General features: G+C 45.3%; 1 protein-coding gene across 2 annotated transcripts in view; it reads right to left on the bottom strand.

The window, feature by feature from the left end:
- Positions 1 to 8,819: 8,819 nt before the first annotated feature.
- The window catches only part of LOC140734513 (interferon-inducible GTPase 5-like), a 423,537-nt gene continuing 410,629 nt past the window's right edge, over positions 8,820 to 21,727 (bottom strand). Inside the window, exons 2-3 of one of the 2 annotated variants that reach the window (XM_073058581.1) lie at positions 20,467 to 20,600; positions 8,820 to 17,822 (exon numbers count right to left, since the gene is read on the bottom strand). In XM_073058581.1, coding sequence (XP_072914682.1) covers positions 16,622 to 17,822; positions 20,467 to 20,486 — 1,221 coding nt within the window. In that variant the 5' untranslated portion in view covers positions 20,487 to 20,600 and the 3' untranslated portion in view covers positions 8,820 to 16,621. The remainder of the gene's footprint in view (positions 17,823 to 20,466; positions 20,601 to 21,727) is intronic. The other variant, XM_073058582.1, reaches the window with a different exon arrangement.

The raw sequence follows: 21,727 nt of genomic DNA, 5'->3' as shown, positions 1-21,727 counted from the left end.
CTGAGGTGGTGAGTACTAGTCAGAATAGGATGCAGGAAGTGGAAGAGAAGGTAATTAAGACGGCATGTAGGCTAGTGCAAATCAAACATCAGGAGGCAGCCCGCCACCAGAATTATACCCTCGATCCCATGAAGATAAGATCGATGCTGCTATCTAAGAGAGACCCAGATACCTGGGATGAGGATATATGGTATGATGATAATGATAATGGGTCCTTTGGTGAGGGGAAAACTGCTTTTCCCCCAAAACCGTTGCAGGCTCGGCCTGCTGTGGTGACTTCGCAAAAGAATGTACACAGGCAACTTGGAGTACAGACTCTCGAGTACAAGCAATATAATGATAATGAGCTATCTGAGATGGCTGCCCGTTTTAAGCAAAGGTGTGGGGAGTCGCTAGCGGAATGGTTACTTGGCTTGTGGGACAATGGAGCTGCTAATATAACCTTTTACCCTGAAGAATTAGCGAGGCTAGGGTCTTTAACTGAGTATCCCTGTATTAATACTGAGTTGAGCCAATTTCCACATGAGGATAGGTTCTTTTTTCAAGTGTTGGAGGCTGTTGAGAAGGTATTCCCACACCCCCTTGATTGGGGTTCACAGGTACAGGGGGACTGGGAGACTGCCGCTGACGGTATTCACCGCTTAAGTCAACAGGCCCTGGTCAATAGGGTGTCTGGGGACTGGGACGCACAGTGGCGTCTGGGTCGGGGTCCCGACCAAGAGGAATTCACCGGAGGGATGTACACGAGATTGGTGCGGTCAACCGCCCCATCCATTCGGGGTGTGGTTCTTGCATTACGGGGGCCCTTAGTTCAGGAGGATGTGGAGGGCATGACTAATGCCTTGGTAAACCTTTCGGACTTGCAGGGGTTTAAACCCCCAGTCTGTTAATGAATACTGGAGGGGAAGGTACTAATGGTACCAACGGGACTAGGAAACCTGCCCTGATGCACAGGGAGATGTTCACTACCCTTTAGAAAGTAGGCGTCAATAAGGAAAAGACTGACGGTGTACCAACTAGTGTATTGTGTGCAATGTATCATGAGCACATAAAGCTGGGAAGCCGCCTGCTGCCCCTCCTGCTCCTCTTGCCTCCTCACTGTACCCATCGTTAGCTGAATTGCAGGACATAGTGAAAAAAGGACATACAGGAGGAGACCTGAAGATTGCAGCCTCCCAACCCCTCCCGGACCTAGGGTGGGTGGCCGGGTTCCCCCGACATATAAGATTAATTCAATGTGGACCCGGGGGGACTGGACTAGGCCTTATGTACCTATAGTGGTCCATTCGGTTAAGGGAAATGATCAACGGTTTATTGCTCTGGTGGATACGGGAGAAGAATATACAGTGATCCCGGGCGATCCCGACAAGTGGAAGGGCCTCCAGTATAATATTGAAGGGATGGAGGATGCCCTTACTAGGGCCCGGGAAGTAATGGTGCGTGTAACGATCGACAAAAACAGTCTGCGTTCTGTATCTGTCCTGATTGCTGTAACCACTGAGTGTATCTTAGGAATGAATGTGTTATGGGGAATGCAATTGAAGACCTCGATAGGGACCGTTAGATTTGGGATCCGGAGCATGCGGGTGGTGGTCGGAAGGGTTAAGTGGGAGCCCCTGTTTATCCCTCCACCGACGCAGATAGTGTCGATTCCACAATACCGGATCCCGGGAGGTCACAGGAAAATAAGTATTGCCTCCTTGGAGCAAGCTGGGGTTATTGCACCACGTCCCTGTACAATAGCCCCATCTGGCCAGTAAAGAAACCAGATGAGTCCTGGCGAATGACTGTTGATTATCGACAACTGAATCGATACTCTCCCCTGTTGAGTTCTGCTGTGCCCGACATAGTGACGCTGGTAGATAATATTTCGGATGATGCAGATGGACGATGGTATGCTGTTAATGATCTGGCCAACACCTTTTTTTCGATTCCCTTGGAGGAGGAATCACAGGAGCAGTTGGCTTTCACCTGGAACAGTAGGCAGTATACATTTACTCGTTTGCCATAGGGGTATGTTCATAGTCCTAACTCATGCCACGGGATAGTGGCACGTGATTTGGAGACCTGCAGAGTGCTGCCTCACGTCAGAGTACACCACTATATCGATGATGTTATGTTACAAGGACTTGACGAGGAGAGTGTCACAGAGGCACTGCAGTCCCTGTTACAGAGTGTGTGAGAGAGGGGATGGGCTGTGGATGAAGATAAGATTCAAGGTCCCAGTCAATCCATGACGTTTCTGTGGATCCACTGGCATGCTGGGGAGAGGATTATACCGGAAAAGGTACGAAATAAAATACAAGCCAAAGCTACCCCCACTAATAAGCAAGAAGCTCAGCGCTTTGTGGGGTTATTGGGGTACTGGAGAATACATATTCCCCATTTGACTCTCCTACTGAAACATTGTACGCTGTCACTCGTAAGAAGAGTGAATTCACACGGGGAGATGAGCAAAAGGAGACAGTTGAGCGGGTCAAAATGGCAGTTGAACAGGCTCTTCCCCTCCCACCTCGAGCCCCGGGGGCCCCGTATGAATTACAGCTGTCTGTTCAAGATAACGTGGCTGTATGGAGTCTGTGGCAACTGCAGAATGGAAGGAGGGTGCCCCTAGGGTCCTGGTCACGCACTGTGCCGGTGGCTGCCGAAAGATATATTCCATTCGAACGACAGATCCTGGCTTGTCACTGGGCCCTGGCGGAAACGGAGTCCAACACGGGATCGGACCCCACGGTGTTGTGACCCAATTTACCTATTATGTCCTGGGTGCTCGCCCCAGATACGAAAGTGAGACAGGGGCATGCACAGCAGTCATCCGTAGTGAAGTGGAAATGGTATATACAGGACCGGGCCGCTAAAGGATCAGAAGGAGTCAGCCGTCTTCATGAACAAGTAGCCAGATTACCTTTGACAGCTGGAACTGAGGATGGGAAGGCAGTTCCCCCTCTCAAACCCTCCCCCATTCCATGCGGCCAGACATACAAGGAATTGACATCGGAGGAAAAGGTTAATGCCTGGTTTACGGTGACTCGTGCCATTGGGTGTCTGGACACCAACAGTGGAAGGCTGCTGCTCTGTGACCCTTGGATGATAATCAATTAATACATGAAGGAGAGGGCGGATCCAATCAGCTGGCGGAACTTGTAGCGGTTACCCTGCCCTTTTCACTCCCCACCAAGGAAATTAGAATATATATCGACTCGTGGACGGTGGCTAATGGAATGGCTATCTGGATGGCAGATTGACATGTCTTCCTCCAATGTCAATTCTTTTTACGACCGGCCGCATGGAATGGGGGAGGGTTTGAGAGGGGGAACTGCCTTCCCATCCTCAGTTCCAGCTGTCAAAGGTAATCTGGCTACTTGTTCATGAAGACGGCTGACTCCTTCGGATCCTTTAGCGGCCCGGTCCTGTATATACCATTTCCACTTCACTACGGATGACTGCTGTGCATGCCCCTGTCTCACCTTTGTATCTGGGGTGAGCACCCAGGACATAATAAGCAAATTGGGTCACAACACCGTGGGGTCCGATCCCGTGTTGGCAGATGCACCAGTGGACAGTTCATAATAAACCTATCTGGGTCAAGGGATATTGGCAATAGATATGGGAAGAGGCGCGATATTTCTGTATCATGTGAATGCTCTCCAGAAGGACATTAGCCCTATGACGCTCTACGATAATCAAGTAGACGAATTGGCTGCGTTATCTGCAATTATATTGCCTCTAGTTAGATGGGCCCCGAACAGTCCGGTCATCTCGGGGAGAAGGGGACGCGAGACTGGGGACGAGACCACGGGATATCTTTGACGGTGGATGACTGTCGGACTATTGTGTCGGAGTGTCCTATTTGCCAGCAAGTCAAGCCTCGCTCTTTCCCTCGTGGACATTTGGCCATATTAAGAGAGGCTCTGTACCAGCTGAAGTATGGCAGATTGATCATATTGGACCCCTCCCCACACATAAGAATGATAGTTATGTGTTGATAGTGGTGGACACTTATTCTGTATTCCTGTTGGCCAGACTCTTTCCTAGTGCCAGTCAGGAATCTACCATTCGAGGGGTAGAATACCCGATGTCACATGATGGCACACCCGAGGAAATACAGTCAGGTAATGTATCCCATTTTACAGGGCAACAGATCCAGGATTGGGCGAAAGAGCAAAGTATTTATTGGGTCCACCATATAACTTATTACCCCCAGGCAGCTGGTTTGATTGAACGATTAAGTGGACTTTTGAAGCAGCAGATTCGATTGTTGACCCACCCACCCACACTATGAAGGGATGGCCTTCAGTGCTGCAACAAGCGGTGAACGTAATGAATTATCGACCACAAACGGGGGGGGGAGGGTTGCCCTATTTCCCGTTTGATTCAGACTTATCCTGTGGCTTTAGAGGGGGTTCCCACTAGTGAGATAAGTGAGGTAGCTAGTAAAGTATGGGTGACACAGCTGACTCATATCGTTTCATATCGCCAAATCATATTGTTTCCTTGCGGCCCGGTAGCACATGCTTTGTGGTCCGATACCAGTCCGCGGCCCGGTGGTTGGGGACCACTGTACTGTATGATTGAATGTATCAAAATGTTGGGTGTGTTCAGTGGGTAATATGGATTGTGATAATATTATCCGTTATAGTAGTTATTGTGCATGTGTGCTGCTGTGACTGCTTTCAGGCGTCTGTGAACCGCTATACTGGAGTCAGGGGGTGCAGTGTTTTGGTAAGTGTATGGGTGAGATGTGTAAGTCTGAAAAATGGATACGGCAAGGAAACGGTTAACAGTTAGGAATTTGTGGGCCTGTCCTGTTTTGAAGGTCTACCTGCGAGTTGGGCAAATTGACCCTTGATACTAGTTAAGGGTAGAACAACCTGATAACATGGTCTGAAAGCAAACTTAATGTGCTGATTTGTGTAAAAGTAATTAATCACCTTGTCTTTAAAAAAATTTTTTTTACATTGTTTGTTTGTAAGATTAATAGAATGCATTGTCCCTGAGGAGGCAGAGACCGATTATTGAAAGTCACCTGACCAAAAGGTTAGGGTCGTGTAAACGTCCGATTGGATGTCTCGTCCCTACCAGCTACACTGGGAGGTGGCTATAAGGATATAAAAGGTGGGCAAGTTCTTTCTTGTGCAGACCACTCGCCTGGGTCCCACCTTCGTGCCGAGCAGCTGAACCAGCACTGAGGACCTCCATCCTAGACAGTCCACGGTCGATCGCCTGCCTCAGGGAGCACGCAGACGTTGCTAAGTATACTCAGCGGTGTAGACTACTAGGGGTTGCTTAAGTTAACCTATACACTATTGGTGGTGTAGGTAGTATACAATATAAAGCATTTCTCGCAACTCTCTAGTTTTCTTCTCTGTATTAACAATAAAGTGAGTCTCGGAGGAACCACCGAGCCTGGGTCCATTTGTCCATTTGTTCGAGGGAAACCAAATACAGTAGTTACAGCATTCACTTGTTATGGTTATACTTATTTGGGTATCAGTTTTTGGGTCTACGTAGGCCAGCCTATCTGGGGGTCTCTTAATACTCTGAGACCTCCGTACCCCCTCACCTAACTTTTTAGGTGCAGACACTACTGGAAATACCTTCCAGTCTACCTGGCCTATCACTTGTTCCTACTTGCAACTCGGACCCGTCTGTCCTGCGGCCAAACGCCACTCCCTCCCCTGCAGAGTCCTGCTGCAACCCAGGCTGTCCACAGATAGCACCCCCCCCCCCAATTTTACATGACTCAGCGGGAGAAGTGCTGGGAGTCTCTTCCTCCACCACTGTGGAGTTAGCAAAAGGCAGCATACACCACACATCCAGGTCCTCATCCTTTGAATCAGTATCCCTCTCAGGGGTGGGGGCCAGCTTAACCTCTCCTGCTGTTGGCTCTGCAGTTGACCCACGTTTCCACAGAGTGTTTTTACTAGGTGTAGGCTCCAAGTCAGGCTTGGGGTCTACCTGCACCTCTTGACCCAGGGGTAACAGGAGGTTCCGATGCAGAATCTTGACAGACCCATTCCCGTCCTCTGGTTTCACCCAGAAAACTGGTAGGCTTGGCATCTGACTCTGCACCACGTGGGGTGTGGCCACCCAGCGGTCAGCCAGCTTGTGCTTTCCAGGTAGCCCCAAATTCCTCATGAGGACTCGGTCTCCTGGCAGGAGTTGGGAGAACCTCACCTTTTGATCGTACCTCCTCTTATTTCCACGATTCTGCATGACAGCCGCGATCCCAACTAATTCATAAGTCCTTTTCAGCTCTCTTCTCATGTCAGACACATACTTCAGATAAGTTTTCTGTGGTAAGTCACCCTCGCCAGCTCCTAAACAAAGGTCAGTGGGCAACTTCACCTCGCGCCCATCAGATAGTACAGCGAGTGCCCAATAACTTCATTTTGGGTACAGTTGTAACTGTGGACCAGATGTCTAATATGTTGACTCCACCCGCTCCTCTTGCTGATCTCCAAGGCCCTGAGGATGTCTAGCAAGGTTCGATTAAACCTCTCAGGCAGGGATCACCCTGCAGATGTTAGGGCGTGGTCCTCGATTTCCCTACTCCAAGCATGCTCAGTAACACATGGACGAGTCTCCTCTCAAAATCCCATCCCTGATCACTATGTATGCTCCTGAGAAGGGCATAGTAAGTGAAATACTTCTCCCATAACACTTTCGCTACCGTGGTCTGATCTTTGATAGGGAAAGCCTGCGCGTATCTGATGTGATGGTCTGTGATGACTAAGCCATTTGTTGTGTTGCTGGCATCGGGTTCTATTGACAAGAGTTTCATACACACCAGGTCCAGGGGCCTCGCACTCTGCAAGTGGGAAAAGGGAGTTGCCCGCGTAGGCAGCGTCTTCTGCCGGATTCATCAAATGCACGACTTGCAGTATTCTTCGAACTCTGATTTCATCCGGGGCCAGTAAAACCGGTCACTGAGCAATCCATAGGTCTTTTCCACCCCCAAATGTCCAGAATCATCATGCAGTGACTTCAACGTAATCCTCCGATACTTCTCGGGCAGAACTAGCTGGCCACGTCCAGGTTGATCCAGGGGTGACATGACCCCGTGTTGAATAAGGTTTTAGCATAAATACCCTCTATCTTTAATGACACACTGGAGCATGGTCCTACTAAGCCTTCAGGAATTGGACCTTTCTCTTTCAGGGGTTCCTTGGTACATTGCTGGGAACGTGTTCCCCCAGAGACACCAGGCTGATCCCTCACTGAGTCTCCTCTAAGTTTTCCCAATGACTCTCTCTGCTGTGGTACCCGGGGGCTCACTCACTCTCCTTCTGGCGTGACACCTGCTGCCAGCAGCCCTCTGCATTGTTCGTCCCCTTAGGGAATCCTCCCCCCCCCCCCATCAGCTCCATTATATGGAAGGGTCACACCCACTGATAATAGCCGAAACATCTCCGTTCTCAACTCTGCCACAATCTCCTCTACCACTCCCCGGGGTAGGCTATCCGTGGTCATTTCACTGCAGGGGACTGCTACTGAGGACTGTACCCTGCTGACGGAGGCCTAACGCACCTCAGAAGCATTCTCCTCTTCCCGGACCTCTCTGATCAGCTCAACAAAAGATGGATGGGGGCGCTTCTTACGAGACTGTCGGAGACCCCAAGCAATCAGGTCCTGGGACTGGGCGCCCCTGGTTATCTGGTCCATTCTTAACTGATCCACATCAGCCGCCTGAATGACCCCTCTGTGCTGCAAGCAAATTAGCTGCCTCTCTAACTGCAAAATATAAGCAGAAAGCTTCTCCCCCTTCTCCTGACGCATAACGCATATTCTGAAACCCCACCATGAGCTCCATGGGGCTTGCTGTGGGGTCAAAAGCATTGTCCAATGCTTGCAGATAATTTGACAGCTGTTAGCACGGGAGACTGCAACCTGACAGCTCTCACAACTTCAGCGGACCGCCCATTCAAACTTTCAACCAATCACTGCTGCATTAGAGCAGAGATTGTCATCAGAGCACTGTCACTCATTCAACAACTGAGAGTCTGCTCCGCCCAAGTCTCATACTTGTCTTCCCCTTCAAGGGCTAGACATTATTACAGAGAATAGCCGGTATCTACCATAGCAGCGACTTTGAACCTGGGTATTTTTCTATTTATTCACCACAGAGGTAAGGGCGGATACTAACTCAGAATTCTCACTCTTCACTGGGGGGCATGGACTTATTAGCCTTTCCGAATCCGTCCACTCCTTCCCACTCTTGTGAAACGATAGAACCCTGTCTCTGAAATCTCCATCCCCAACTACGGGCAACTCGACCGCGACCTTCTCCTCCTCCCAGACAGTATGGACAGGCCATGGCCCCGCCTCACCTGGGGCACTGATTGACACTGGCAGTCCCACCGCCGTTACGCCAGCGCTAGTCTGAACTAAAATCAGGTCTGAATCCGACATTTTATCAAAACTCCGCACTACAATTTTAACTTAGCCAATAGTTTTAACTGCACTCAAAAATCGAATTAATAATTCATCCGGGGCACGAAATTCCACCCCTCTCAACACACACGCATTACCGGTAACCCCACGGAGGCGCACCAGGCAGCATCCATACCAGCACAGATTTAAACACACAACCCACTAGTTCAATGCTCAGGGAAATCACACAGCATCCAACGGAATCAATCCTGAACGTAGCCCTCATAATTGTGACCCTCAGGTCGTCAGGTTCGACTAGCCCATGGTTGTCTAGGGGAAAACAGCCTCTGGCCCCGCCAAACTGACAAATCGCGTTTGTGTGGACGCTATGTGATGTATTGCCCAGTTACAAACCCACACCGCAAAATATCAAACAGTACACAATATGAGATTAAACAATTGAGCTTTATAATTCTTAATTTGACTATATGGTTATTAAAGAAACAAAACAAGAAAAGGGTCAATTCTTATGAAACAGTCTATTGCGCAATGTTGGAGCTCACTGTTCGTCATTTGTTCCCATCGACCTCTTCCGAGCATTGCCAGCCCTCGGACCCTCGCTCCTCAGTCCACTCTGTCCATTCGTGTCCTCTCTCTCCATCACTCCCTGACGAAAGACCATGAAATCTAGACTGCCAGACACACCAGAAAGAACAACATCCCCTCATTGGCTAACATGCCCCGTTATCTCCAGTCATAACCCAAACATTGATGCTACAGAGAAACCAATGCCTTAGCAGTGGAACCATGCACAGAAGCCATTACATTAGCCTTAGCAGTGAAACCTTACAGCGTGTTACATGTACTTACTCAGAAGACAGATACAGACTCTATAGAAATGAGGCTAAGTGGCATCAACTTCATGGACCTTATACAGATTATAGAGGAGGAGGTGTTTGCTGCACTGACGCAAATCAGGGCAGATAAATCCCCAAGGCCTGACAAGGATATCCTTCGGATCCTATGGGAATCATGTGCAGTATTTGCGGACCGTAGCAGAGATGCTTAAAACATCCTTAGTGACAGGAGTGGTACCGGAGGATTGGAGGATAGCCAATGTTGTTCTGCTCTTTAAGAAAGGCTCTAAACATAAACCAGGAAATTATGGGCTAGTGAGTCTGACATCAGTTATGGAAAAGTTATTGGAAGGTGTTCCATGGGACCAGATATAGAAGCGTTTGAATAGACATGGACTGATTAGGGATAGTTGGCATGGCTTTGTGCGTGGTAGATCATGTTTAATTAATCTTATAGAATTTATTCAGGAAGTTACCAGGAAAGTTGATGGAGGCAAGGATTTTGTCTACATAAGGCATTTGACAAGGTCTTGAATGAGAAGTTGGTTAAGAAGGTTCAGTCGACTGGCATTCAAGGTGTGGTAGTAAATTGGATTAGACATTGAATTTGTGGGAGAAGCCAGAGAGTGGTAATACGTGGTTGCCTATTCTGATAGGATGCTGTGACCAGTGGTGTGCCACAGGATTGGTGCCGGATCCATTGTTGTTTGTCATTTATATCAATGTTCTAGATGATAATGTGGTTAACTGGATCAGCAAATTTGCGAATGACACCAAGATTAGGGGTTTAGTGGACAGTGAGGAAGCCTATCATGGTTTGCAGAGTGATCTGGATCAGCTGTAAAAATGGTCTGAACAAATGGCAGATGGAAGTTAATGCAGACAAGTGCCAGGTGTTGCAGTTCAATAGGACTAACCAGGGTAGGTCTTACACAGTGAATGGTCGGGCACTGAGGGGTTTGGTAGAACAAATTTCTCTGGGGATACAGGTCCATAACTCATTGAAAGTGGCATCACTGATAGATAGGATCATAACAGCATCATAAAGAAAAGATTTTGACACATTGGCCTCCATAAATCCAGACATCAGTGAAGCCCAGTTTGGAGTACTGTGTGCAGTTTCCATCACGTACCTACAGGAAAGATGTAAATAAGTTTGAAAGAGTATCAAGAAAATTTACAAGGTCGTTGCTGGGTATTGAGGACATGAGTTATAAGGAAAGATTGAATAGGTTAGGACCTCATTTCTTAGAAATAGAAGATTGAGAGGAGATTTTGATAGCGGAATACAAAATTATGTAGGGTATAGATAGGTTAAATGCAAGCAGGCTTTTTTCCCCTGAGCTTGGGTGGACAACAACAGAGGTCATGGGTTCAGGGTGAATGGTGAAAATTTTAAGCTGAACATGAGGGAAAGTTCTTCACTCACAGGGTTGTGAGAGTGTGGAATGAGCTGTCAGCACTGGTGGTGCATACAAGATCGATTTCAATGTTTAACAGAAGTTTAGAGAGGTACATGGATAGTAGGGGTATGGAGGACTATATTCCTAGTGCAGGGTGGTGGGAGTAGGAAGTTTAAATGGTTTCAGCATGAACTAGATGGGCCAAAGGGTCTGTTTCTGTGCTGCACTTTTTATGACTTTCTGGCTACAAAGGGTCACAGTAAGTTTAATGGAATTCATATTTTAATATGTTAATTTTACTTGAGTACCTTGGTTAGTTATTAAGTATTTTTTCACCTGTACAATTTTAATAGTTTCCTGATTTTTAATAGTTCTAGTATGTTTGGCAGCACAGTAGCATAATGTTTTACACTGCCAGTGATCAGAAAGTTGGTGTTCAATTCCTGTCACTGTCTATCAGGAGTTTGTGTGTACTCCCCGTGATTGTGTGCATTTCCTCTGGATACCCTGGTCTACTCCCATATGTACAGTTTAGGGTTAGTGAGTTGTGGCTACACTATGTTGGCACTGGAATCACTGTGACAACTGTGGGCTGTCCCCAGAACATCCTCGGATGGCGTTGGATGTTGATACAATGTCTTTTAGGATTCAATGTTTCGATATACAGCTGATCTTTTATCAATCTTTTTCAAATTTTAAAATTTCTTTAAGATGATTGTGATTGAGTGGTCTAGAAGATATCAGCTATGTCCGTTACTCTGAATTCTAGAGGTGAGGTGTTTACATCTGGCAGATACCATTACGCATTTATATTCTCATTGAACTGCACACCCCAGCAGTATGAAGTACAAAGTGTATCACTGGCCATTATTTCAACAAGATTATTCATTGTCACATTGGTACTACACCCCTCTCCTTTCCTCACATTGTGTCACCCAAAACCTGCTTCTCCACAGGCAACACTGATGATCCTTTATCAATGTCAATTGGAAGCAAGAAGTGCTGATGGAAACAATATAATTTCTGGACTGCGAGTAATCAGTTGGTTGTCTGACGGTCAACATGGACATGGGAGGCCAAAGAGCCTGTTTCCACGTCGGATCACTCTGTGACTCTTGATGTGTTCCTGTTAATGGATAAGCTGCAATCCATGAACCAGAAGTGAAATGTACAAAAAGAATATTAAAATACAATTGGTATTTAGTGCACGGCAACAGTGTTTTTACTTCTGACTTCCTCCACTGATCTCCTCCTCATTTCTCTCATGTTTTCTGCTCACTGTAGTGTTTCTACTTCTTCCAAATGTGCCAGTAATGTCTGGAATCATTTTTCTGTCTCGTTCTAATTTGTACATTTCTGGTTCTCCCAGCTCTTCCTCCTGCATCACACAATTTCTCTTACAGTAACAGCAGTTCAATTCCTGGTTCAATCTAACATTCAACTGATCCATCAGACATCTCTCCATGGGTCACATCCTGGTCCCTGCATTGAACTATCTTTCCTCACTATACAAATACTCAGAAATCTTTGGTTCAGTCCCTTCCTATCTTCATCCATGACACTTCACATGCTCTCAAACAACACAGTCACTAAGATCCCTGCCTCGATCACCTCATTTTCACTATGGATATCCAGTCCCTGTACAGTTCTCTCCCTCATCATGAAGGATGTCAACCTCTCTGCTTCTTCCTGAACAACAGACCTGAACAGTTCTGCTCCACCACCACCCTCCTCTCTTTGGCAGAACTGGTTCTCCTTCAGCTTCTCCCACTTTCTCCAATCCCAAGGTGTTCCCATGGGCACCTGTGACAACCCCAGCTATATCTGACTTTTCGTTGACTACAATCCTGCACTGGTAACCCTCCCCAACTCTTTCTGTGCTTCATCGATGACTGCATTGGTCTTGCTTCCTGCACCTATGCTGAGCACATCTGTTTCATCAACTTTGCCCCTAACTTCCACCCTTCTGTCAAATTCACTTGGTCCTTCCTTGACACCTCTTTCGTCCTTGATTTCTCTGTCTCCATTTCTGGAGACTGTCAATCTACAGATATATTTTATAAACCTAGTGACTCTTCCAGCTATCTTGACTATACTGCACTTTTCCCATTGAGTTCCCCTTGTCCTTACCTATCACCCCACAGGCCTCTGTATCCAGCATATCATTCTCTGTAACATTCACCATTTTCAATGGGTTCCTACCACTAAGCACATCTTTTTATTCCACTAGAACCCACCCCATCCTACCCATAAAGATTGGTCTCTACATGACTCCCTTGTCCACTCATCCCTCTCTACTGATCTCCCTGCTAAAACTTATCCCTGCAATAGGTGTGCTAAACCTGCCCCTACACCTCCTCCCTCATCACCATTCAGGGAGAAGCAGTCCTTCCAGGTGACGCAACACTTCACCTGCGAGTCTGTCAGTGTCATCTGCTCTATCCAGTGCTCACAGTGTGGCCTCTTGTACATCAGAGAGACCTCATATGGAATGGGAACTGCTTCATTGAGGGCCTTTGTTCTGCCTATCACTAAAGGTGGGATTTATCCATGACTGCCTATTTCAATTCAACTTCCCATTCCCATTCTGAAATACCTGTCCATGGCCTCCTCTGGTGCCATGATGAGGCCACACTCAGTTTGGAGGAACAACACTGTTATGTCTTGTAACTCCAAATCATAAAACTAATCAAAAGAAAAACATGGGGAGATTGGGACGAACGTGTACTCTTCGTTTTTATAATTATCGAGGCATGCACTTGTGATGTGATGACATATGACATTAAGCACTATTTCATATAACCATATATTATTAAATAAAATGAACAATGTTTAATCAAACAATATATTTGCCATATCACCCACCCTACTCCTCAGCCACTCACATAATACACATATCTATGTACCATTTACTACATAATACATCTGCTATTTAGACATCCACAGAATAGCTGGTGAGTTGTTGGTTGTGGAGTGTATTGCATTACAACATGCAAGAAGGAAATTGGTAAGTTTTTGATTCTAGTTTCAAAGTGCATTTATTATCAAAGAATGTATGAATCATGCAATCTTGAGATTTGTTTGTTTACAAGCAACTACAAAGCAGGAAACCCAAAGGAAACCAATGAAATGAAAATCAAATAAAGACCAACACCCGATGTGCAGAGAGAGGGAGAAAGAAACACAAATCATGCAAACATTAGAACTGAGCAACAACATTCTGAACTGAAGTGAGTCCTTCACTCCGAACCCCAGAGCAGACTGCTGTAGGCCCAAAGCCTCGGTACCAGTTCATTATATTAGCGGGTATGGATTACAGCACCAGGGCAGTCTTCATAACCTCAGCACCATGGAGAGGAGTGGACATCACAGGAGAGCGAGCGATATCAGCTCTCGCCTCCAATACTGACACTCTGTCTTTCTAGTATATCTGAACCAGTGTTTAAATTGGCTGAACAGTGTACAGTATCATACCTCGCAGACTAGGACCCAGGCAAATCTGCAGTGAAAGTCTCCGAGCCTAGACCATGCTGCCTAGTGACTCACTCCATGCCCAGATTTCACTTTCCAGCCTAAAGCCACTGTCGATTTCTCCAAATTGGCTTGGTGCCCAGAGCAATCCAACCTCGCACGTCAACCAGTTGCCTGGGTGTCAAAACTCCTCTGCCTTAACCTCTCCTCTCCAAATGCCTCACTACATTGTCTAAATTCTGCAAAGTACCATGATGGTTCATCCCGTGAATTTGCTTTGCCTTGCTTGCCTCTTCACTGTTTGCAGTGGAAATATACAACAGATTGCTTCAGAAAAGGGGTCATTAGCTAAGTTTTTAGTCAAATTCCTTGCCTTTTGACTGACCAGTGAGCTACCACACACTTCGGTAGCAGATTCAGTGTTAGAATGGTGTGTTCTGCTGACATTGATCGCAGTGCAGTCTTTAGACTCGGGACAAACCTCTCCACTAAACCATTTGTAGCTGGGTGGTGCAGTAGAGATGTGCTTTGAATTAATCAAGAGGAATGTCCACTTTTGCAAATTTTTTTTAGGTAATTCCTTTTCCAAGTGTAAATGGGACAATCCATCAGCATTTCTGTAATTTATCATCCTCTTGAATTCAATCTTGTAATTGAGTCCTCCAAGAATCAAATCCCTTCTTTGCATTTGTGCTGCTGAGGTTAGTGGAATGCCATTCTGTGGATTGAAAATGCACACCAGTGGTTGATAATCAGTAACGACGGTAAACTCTCTGCCTTACAAATAGTGGTTGCACCATTTTACTCCCCAAACCAGACTCAATGCCTCTCTGTCAATCTGTGCATTATTTTCTCTGCAGTGGTCATGGAACATGACACAAAGGCTGCAGAGCGTTCACTTCCATCACTCATAACAGTTGACATGACTGCATCTGTACTACAAGACAAGGCATTACAGGAAAGCTTCACTGGAAGAGGTGGATCATAGTGTGTGAGTAGAGTCTGACATCACCATCTGTTGGTTGCCCTCTGTGAAGCCCAAAGCTGAAATGCTTCCCCTCAGAAAGGATTACAAACATATCCTCTATCCTGGGCAGAGGGCATTGATCTACTTTCAGCACTGGGTTGGTGGTGACCTTAACATCACCATAGATCCTATCAGACCCATTCTTCTTGGCTGCTGGAACTACTGCTATTACCCATGGGCTCCATTCAACCTTGAAAAAACTTACATAGTCTTCAGCCTATCTAGTTCACTGGGCCTTTTATCAGGGATGGTTTAAGGAACTCGGTGGGCTTTGTAACATTTTGGTGTGGCATAACACTATTTTACTGTTAATATGTCTGAGTTTTCTAATGCCATCCTTGAACACTGCTGTGGCTTTATCCAGAATCGTTCTCAATTCATTTTCTGTTGTCTCTATGGCAGAGGATGTGGCATGCAAATGGAGGATATATCTCCAGTCCAGTTGTCGTTGTCTCAGCCACTCACATCCCCACAATGCTGGTCCCGCTGTTTTCACCACATACAAACTCAATGTGTCTTGTTGGTTGTTGTATTTCTCTGTTACAAGTGTCACTCCCACTGGAGCTATCTTTCTCCAGTATACATTCTTAGTTGGCTGTCTGCAGGCTTCAGTTCAGTGTCTCTGAGATTACTTTCAATCTGATTTTGTGAAATGACTGAAACAGCTGAGCCATTGTGCAATTCCATTTTAATTAATTTTCCATTCATTTCTGATTCATACTGCTTTTCTCTTGTCAATGTTCACAACGTAAATCCTGCATAGCCAGTCCTGTGTCACTCACATTATTGTCAGATTTTCTGCAAGTTTCACCTTTAAAGCTGCAATTTTCTGGTGTATGTGAGTCATTGCCACAACAGTCACACAATTTGATTGGTCAGGCTGGTTTCTGTTCAGAAACTGCAATTTTGTTCACGCTCACTTTCATTCCAGACTGCAACTCAATTGTCTCTGTCTGCTGTTGTGTCTCAGGCTGCTGTTTCATTTTGATCTAGTGATTTCAACAGCTCCTTTAAATGTGAGTTGTGCTTCAGTTAGGAGTCATTCTTTAATGATTTCCTGAAATGCTTTTCCACTACCTTTTTAATGATGTCACAATCAGATCTTTACAGATATTGAAGGGAAAACACAGCCACTAGTTTGTACAAAGCAATATTGCATACACTGTGACCTTATAATGTCCAAACAGTCTGACACAGGCTATTGATTGATGGGTGAGCATCATACAGACACCTGGAGATAACTTCTCAGCTCCTCTTCAAATTAGGATCACATGTCATTTATGTCCACATGTTTCATGTCTTTAACAGAGTCGCACTCCCTCGGTCAGGCACAAGTGTTCCGCAGAAATATTTAAGCAATATTTCAGAAAGGAAAGCAACAAAGGGGAAAGTTTTCATGTGGAATTACGGCGTGGTTTAGAGACAGGCCTCTTAAATATGTTAGCCACAGCAAACCATTAGTTCACTGTATAGATGTTTGTGCTGACCAGTTAATTGATGTCAAATACAATCTTCATAATCGTCTCTGTGTTCTCTGTAAGATCCTTCAATGCATTAGTCAGTATTTTGTAGGTCATGAGAAATGATGATCCTGCTCCAAAAATGGAACCAAGGACAGGGATGGAGTAAAGACCAACTTCCAAATTTGAAATGACTGTAATTGTAATACTGCAACCCAACCTTATAAATGTATCTTTATCTATTTTCCCCAGCAGGGGAACTTTAACTTTGGCCTTAAGCTCTTCCACAGGTATATTTGTGATGTTGGCCAGTCTTTGAAGAGAAGCTTCATCCAGACCCAGACATTTACGGAAATGGATTATTGCCACAATCAGTATGCCTATATCACAAGCAGCAGAGAGACCAGGAACAGGGACTGCTCCCACAGCTCCCGAAAGTGTTGCCAACATCCAGATACGTTTCTGCAGTATTTTCTTTTTCTTTTGAATAATCTCTACACTTCGGTTTGGATAGGCCATCACAAAGATTCTTTTCTTTGCATTCGGCAGATCAGCTTCAAGTGCTTCAGTTAACCGATTGAAATCATATCGATCCTGTTCAAAACTGGATATCAGGAACACAGATGGGGTTTGAATCCCAGCTTTTCTCAAATTATTGCAGCAGTAATTCCGAATACATTCCAGTTCTATTTCTTCATTAATTGCCAACCCACCTTTTGTCACTAAACCAAATTCAATATCAATCTTACTGCGGACAAAATAGAATTTTCTCCTGAGCCGTTTAATTTCTCTCGCAAGTTTTACCTCATTTTCTTTGAAACGACAAGCTGATATTATGATGAAGAAATCATATTTTTCAAATTTCATTTTCTTTAAATATTTACATGCTGGAAATTGTGTAGACCCTATCCCTGGCAGGTTCCAGTATTGGACTTTGGGGAAATTGGGATGTGGAAATCCAGTTGGCTCCATTGTAGGTCTGAAGATCCCAACTTCAGCTGCTCCCGGATCAGTGCTCCGAAGTCCTCTCATGGCATCGATGAAGGTGGATTTTCCTGCACCTGCTTCTCCCATCACTGCGATGTTAAGCTCTGTCTGATCCAGTTCTTCTACCTTCCTCTTTAGCAGACATTTAACACTTTCCATCCCACCTCTTTCAAAGTCGGACTTCAGTATGTTGAGCTCTTCCTTTGTGAAGAATGTGGCATTCTCAGCCTCAGCCACCTGTTGCCTGAAAGGAAACATGATCATTATCATTTCTAATTGTTAAAAACTGCCATTTCTTCAGAACCCCATTCTCTTGTCATCCATCTCATTTGGGAGAATTGGTAGTGACCAATTAACTCAAAAATCAGCAGCTCGTTCCCATGTGGGTGGTATTTGCAACATAGAGGCAAATCTACAGGATTACAAACAATGCCTCTAAATTTTATGTGGATAACACCATAGGTCAGGCTGCAAGCTGGCTCTCCAGATCTATGAGTTTTGGAAACCTATCCATACAACTTCATGATATCAATGCAGAAGAGAGCTGCCAGTTCAACCAATATCAACTCCATCATAAATGTCTCCCCTTTCTCCACAAGGTCCGATGACAGAGGTTAGCTGATAATTATACAAGATTCAATTCATTTCATAATGAAAACTAAACAATCCATGCCTGCTGTAACAGAGTGACCCAGGGTGGTGCAGTGGCACTGTACTGCAAGTGGTGCAGTGGACTGACACCACCAGTGACCTGGCTTCACTCCTGGTCTCTGATGCTGTCCGTGTGGAGTCTGCATGCTCTCCCGTGACCGAGTCAATTTCCCATGGGTGATCCGCCACACTATGTTAGGTGTTAGGTTAATGTGCCCCTGTAAACTGCTTGTCCTGCAGGTGGGGGTGGGAAAGTTGGAAACTTGATGTGTGTGTGAGAGAGGATTTGTTAGATGGAAATAAGCAGATGCATGGGAAAGGTGGGAATGCTCACTGGGGGGGTGGAGGGTGGCAACAGGGATGAGTCTGGGTATCATAAAGAAAAATAAAAAAGTACAAGTGATTTGAAAAGGTGAAAAAGCTGTAAAACATTCATGTTTGGGAGAAACAAAGACTAGTAACTTGTTTTTAACAAATGTACCAGGCTGTGACCATCTCCAAACAAGGAGAGTCTAACCACCTGCTCTTGACACCAATACCACACAGACTTGTCACTGTGTGTCACATACACGTCCCCTACACTGTTTCTTCTTGGCTACTCTGACAGCAACTCACAACCCCCTGATCTCCACTAATAAAACAGGGCACTACTGATCAGGGACAATATCACAGCTGCTCTCAGAGGGAGTGGATAATGGGGGCTTATCCACTGAGCCCATAAGGGTAAAACTCAAGGTGCAATTACTCTGATTGGATTACATTATAGAGACCCCAGTAGTAACCAAGATATTGAGGAAAAAACATGCAGGCAGATTGGGAAGATTGTCAAAAACAACAAGCTTCCTTTATTGGGAAACTGCAATTTCACCAAATTGGACTGGGGCCATCTTTGTGCAAGCGACTTAGACAGGGCAGAATTGTCAGATTCATTAAAGACAGTTTCTGAAAATGATCTGTGGACAGTCCAACAAGAACAGGGGTCATTCCAGACCTGTTCCTGGGAAATGTGACTAGTCAGCTGACTGACCATTAAGTGGGGAGAAGTAAGAGGAAACGGATATTGCAATACCTTAAATTCTGATAGCTCTGAGTGAGTATAGACGTTACAGGAAAGCATTAAATTCTCAAAGTTTTAAGCAGCAATCAGGAATAGTTGTGGTTGAGAAAATCTGTTCTTTATCAGGTGTTTAATGGCCAACTTCACAGAATATGGAACTGATTTGTTCTAGACAGATGGAAGGACGTGTGGCAGGTTAAGGGAGCATTGGAAAGAGATTATTAATTCAGTCAAGGGGGGAAGTAACTGTATGTACAGTTCAGGTAGTTAACATAATCAAACAGAGTCCTTGAGGGATGTAAAGAAGCCAGAGAAGAACTCAAAAGGGGAATTAGGTAACCCAGGAGGGGCAATGAAAATTCCTTGGCATGTTATATTAAAGGGAATCCCAGGGCATTCTATGCATACATCAAATGTAAGAGAATAACCAGGGATAGGGTAGGATCACTCAACAATAGATTAAACATACGCTTGGAGGTGGAGGATGTGGAGAAGTCCTAATGAGTACCAGACAAAATACTGGGCAAATTCAGCAGATCATGCATCTCTGTGCCTGACCTACTGAGATCCTACAGGGTTCTGTGCATTGATCCAACAAGGGGAATGTCATGGAGAACAGTGAGAACAATGTGGAGCATGCTAATATGCTGGGGCATTTGAAAATAAAGAAAAAGTTGATGTTGGATCCGTTGAAGAATGGTAAGGTGAAAGGGGTGGTGGTGACAATAGATATGATTGAGGAGTTTAAGAGGTTCTTTGATAAAGTATGTGTAATTGCAGGGAATGAAGAGATATGGACCATGTACAGGCAGAGTAACTGGTTCAGTGAGGCATCGTTAGCTTAAATGGTGCAGCATAACATCTAAGCTGAGGGGCCTGTTCCCATGTTGAGACATTCTGTGTTTTGTGACAAGGACTTTGATGGAAGGGAACACCACCACCTACAGCTTCCCCTCCATCATACACTGATATCATTGCTCCACACGGTCACTGGGTCCACACTCAGGAATTCCAGATGCAACCCCACAATGGGATCAGATTTATCAGGATGGCAGCTGATCAACAAAGCAGATCCCATGCACCAATGAGAATGCTGAGCACTCAGTGTGCAGTGCACTGGCAGGAGTTGCTGAGGTGGGGTTCATTGTAGAGACACACAGTGTGGCATGTTCTGACCTACCTGGAGCTTTTGCCTCCCATTTCTGACGGCTGTTTCTCACAGTGTGGCCTGTGTGACAATCCAGTAATCCCAGCACCAAACAGGGAGAGTGGTTGGGGGCTTGAGTCTCCTCTTCGTCTTCGTGTAGCTATCTCCTTGAAGAAAGTAAAAAGAGTGACTGACGGTTCTTCGTCTATCAAGATTATTTAAGGATGCTCAGCAAATCACCTTTAATCACTGGAGAATAATGCAAGAAACCAGTGCATAGAACAGTACAGCATAGAAACAGGGTCCTTGGCTCATATTGTTCCTGCTGACCATGATGCCAAAATAAACTCATCCCATCTACCTGCACGAGAGACATATCTCTGCATTCCCTGCATGTTCACGCGTCTGTCTCAATGTCTCTTAAATACTTCTGTTGTGTCTGCTTCCACCACCATCTGTGGCAGAAAGCTCCAGGCACTACCAGTCTCTGAGTAAAAATATTAACTTTAAACATGCCCTCTCACCTCATCTATGCCTAGTAGTGTTTGATATTTCAGGAAATTATCTCCTTTCAGGTCTCTCATTATTTTCTATGCTTCCAACACATTTCCCACATCCCTGCATCCTCCAAGACTACCCCTTCCACCACCCCCATCCCTCAACACTCCAGAGAAAACAGCTGCAGTTTGTCTAAACTTTCCTCACGGCACATGTCCTCTAATCTAGGCAACATCCTGGTAAAACTGTTCCTCAGCTTCTCCAAAGCCTCCACATCTTTCCTATAATAGGGCAACCACAATGAATGGAATCTTGCAGATGCAGCCCAACCAGAGTGGCATCATTAGAAACCTGGAAGAAATTGATGTTTGCCCAATGTTTTTCTTGTAGCTAAACAGAGAATACACAACTGTATTTTCTCATTACTTTAATCAACCTGACAGAGGAGAATATGAGGTGGGTTGTTTTTCCTCCTCAAGGTTTCAGGAAAGGATGTGGTGGAACACTGGATTCTCAGAGCTGAAGGTGAATGGAAATAGGAAAGAATATTGTCCGTAGTGCACTCTACAACATGAAATCAACATCTGCAAAATGCCACAGAGTTGCCATGATAATCACTTTGAATAGATTTTGTTTTCTACTCAAAGTCCAAGATTCACAGGAACGTGGTGCCTCTGTGGGGTGAAGATGCATCTGTGACATTGCAACTACAATCAAATCAGGTCAACGTGCAGATAATGAACACTGAGCTGAACTGTACTGAAATATGCCTTTTCATTTTCTGTTTTTAATATTC

The sequence above is a fragment of the Hemitrygon akajei genome, chromosome 10 (genome assembly GCF_048418815.1).
Source record: "Hemitrygon akajei chromosome 10, sHemAka1.3, whole genome shotgun sequence".
NCBI lineage: Eukaryota > Metazoa > Chordata > Chondrichthyes > Myliobatiformes > Dasyatidae > Hemitrygon > Hemitrygon akajei.
This window is presented reverse-complemented; position numbering and strand designations above follow the sequence as displayed.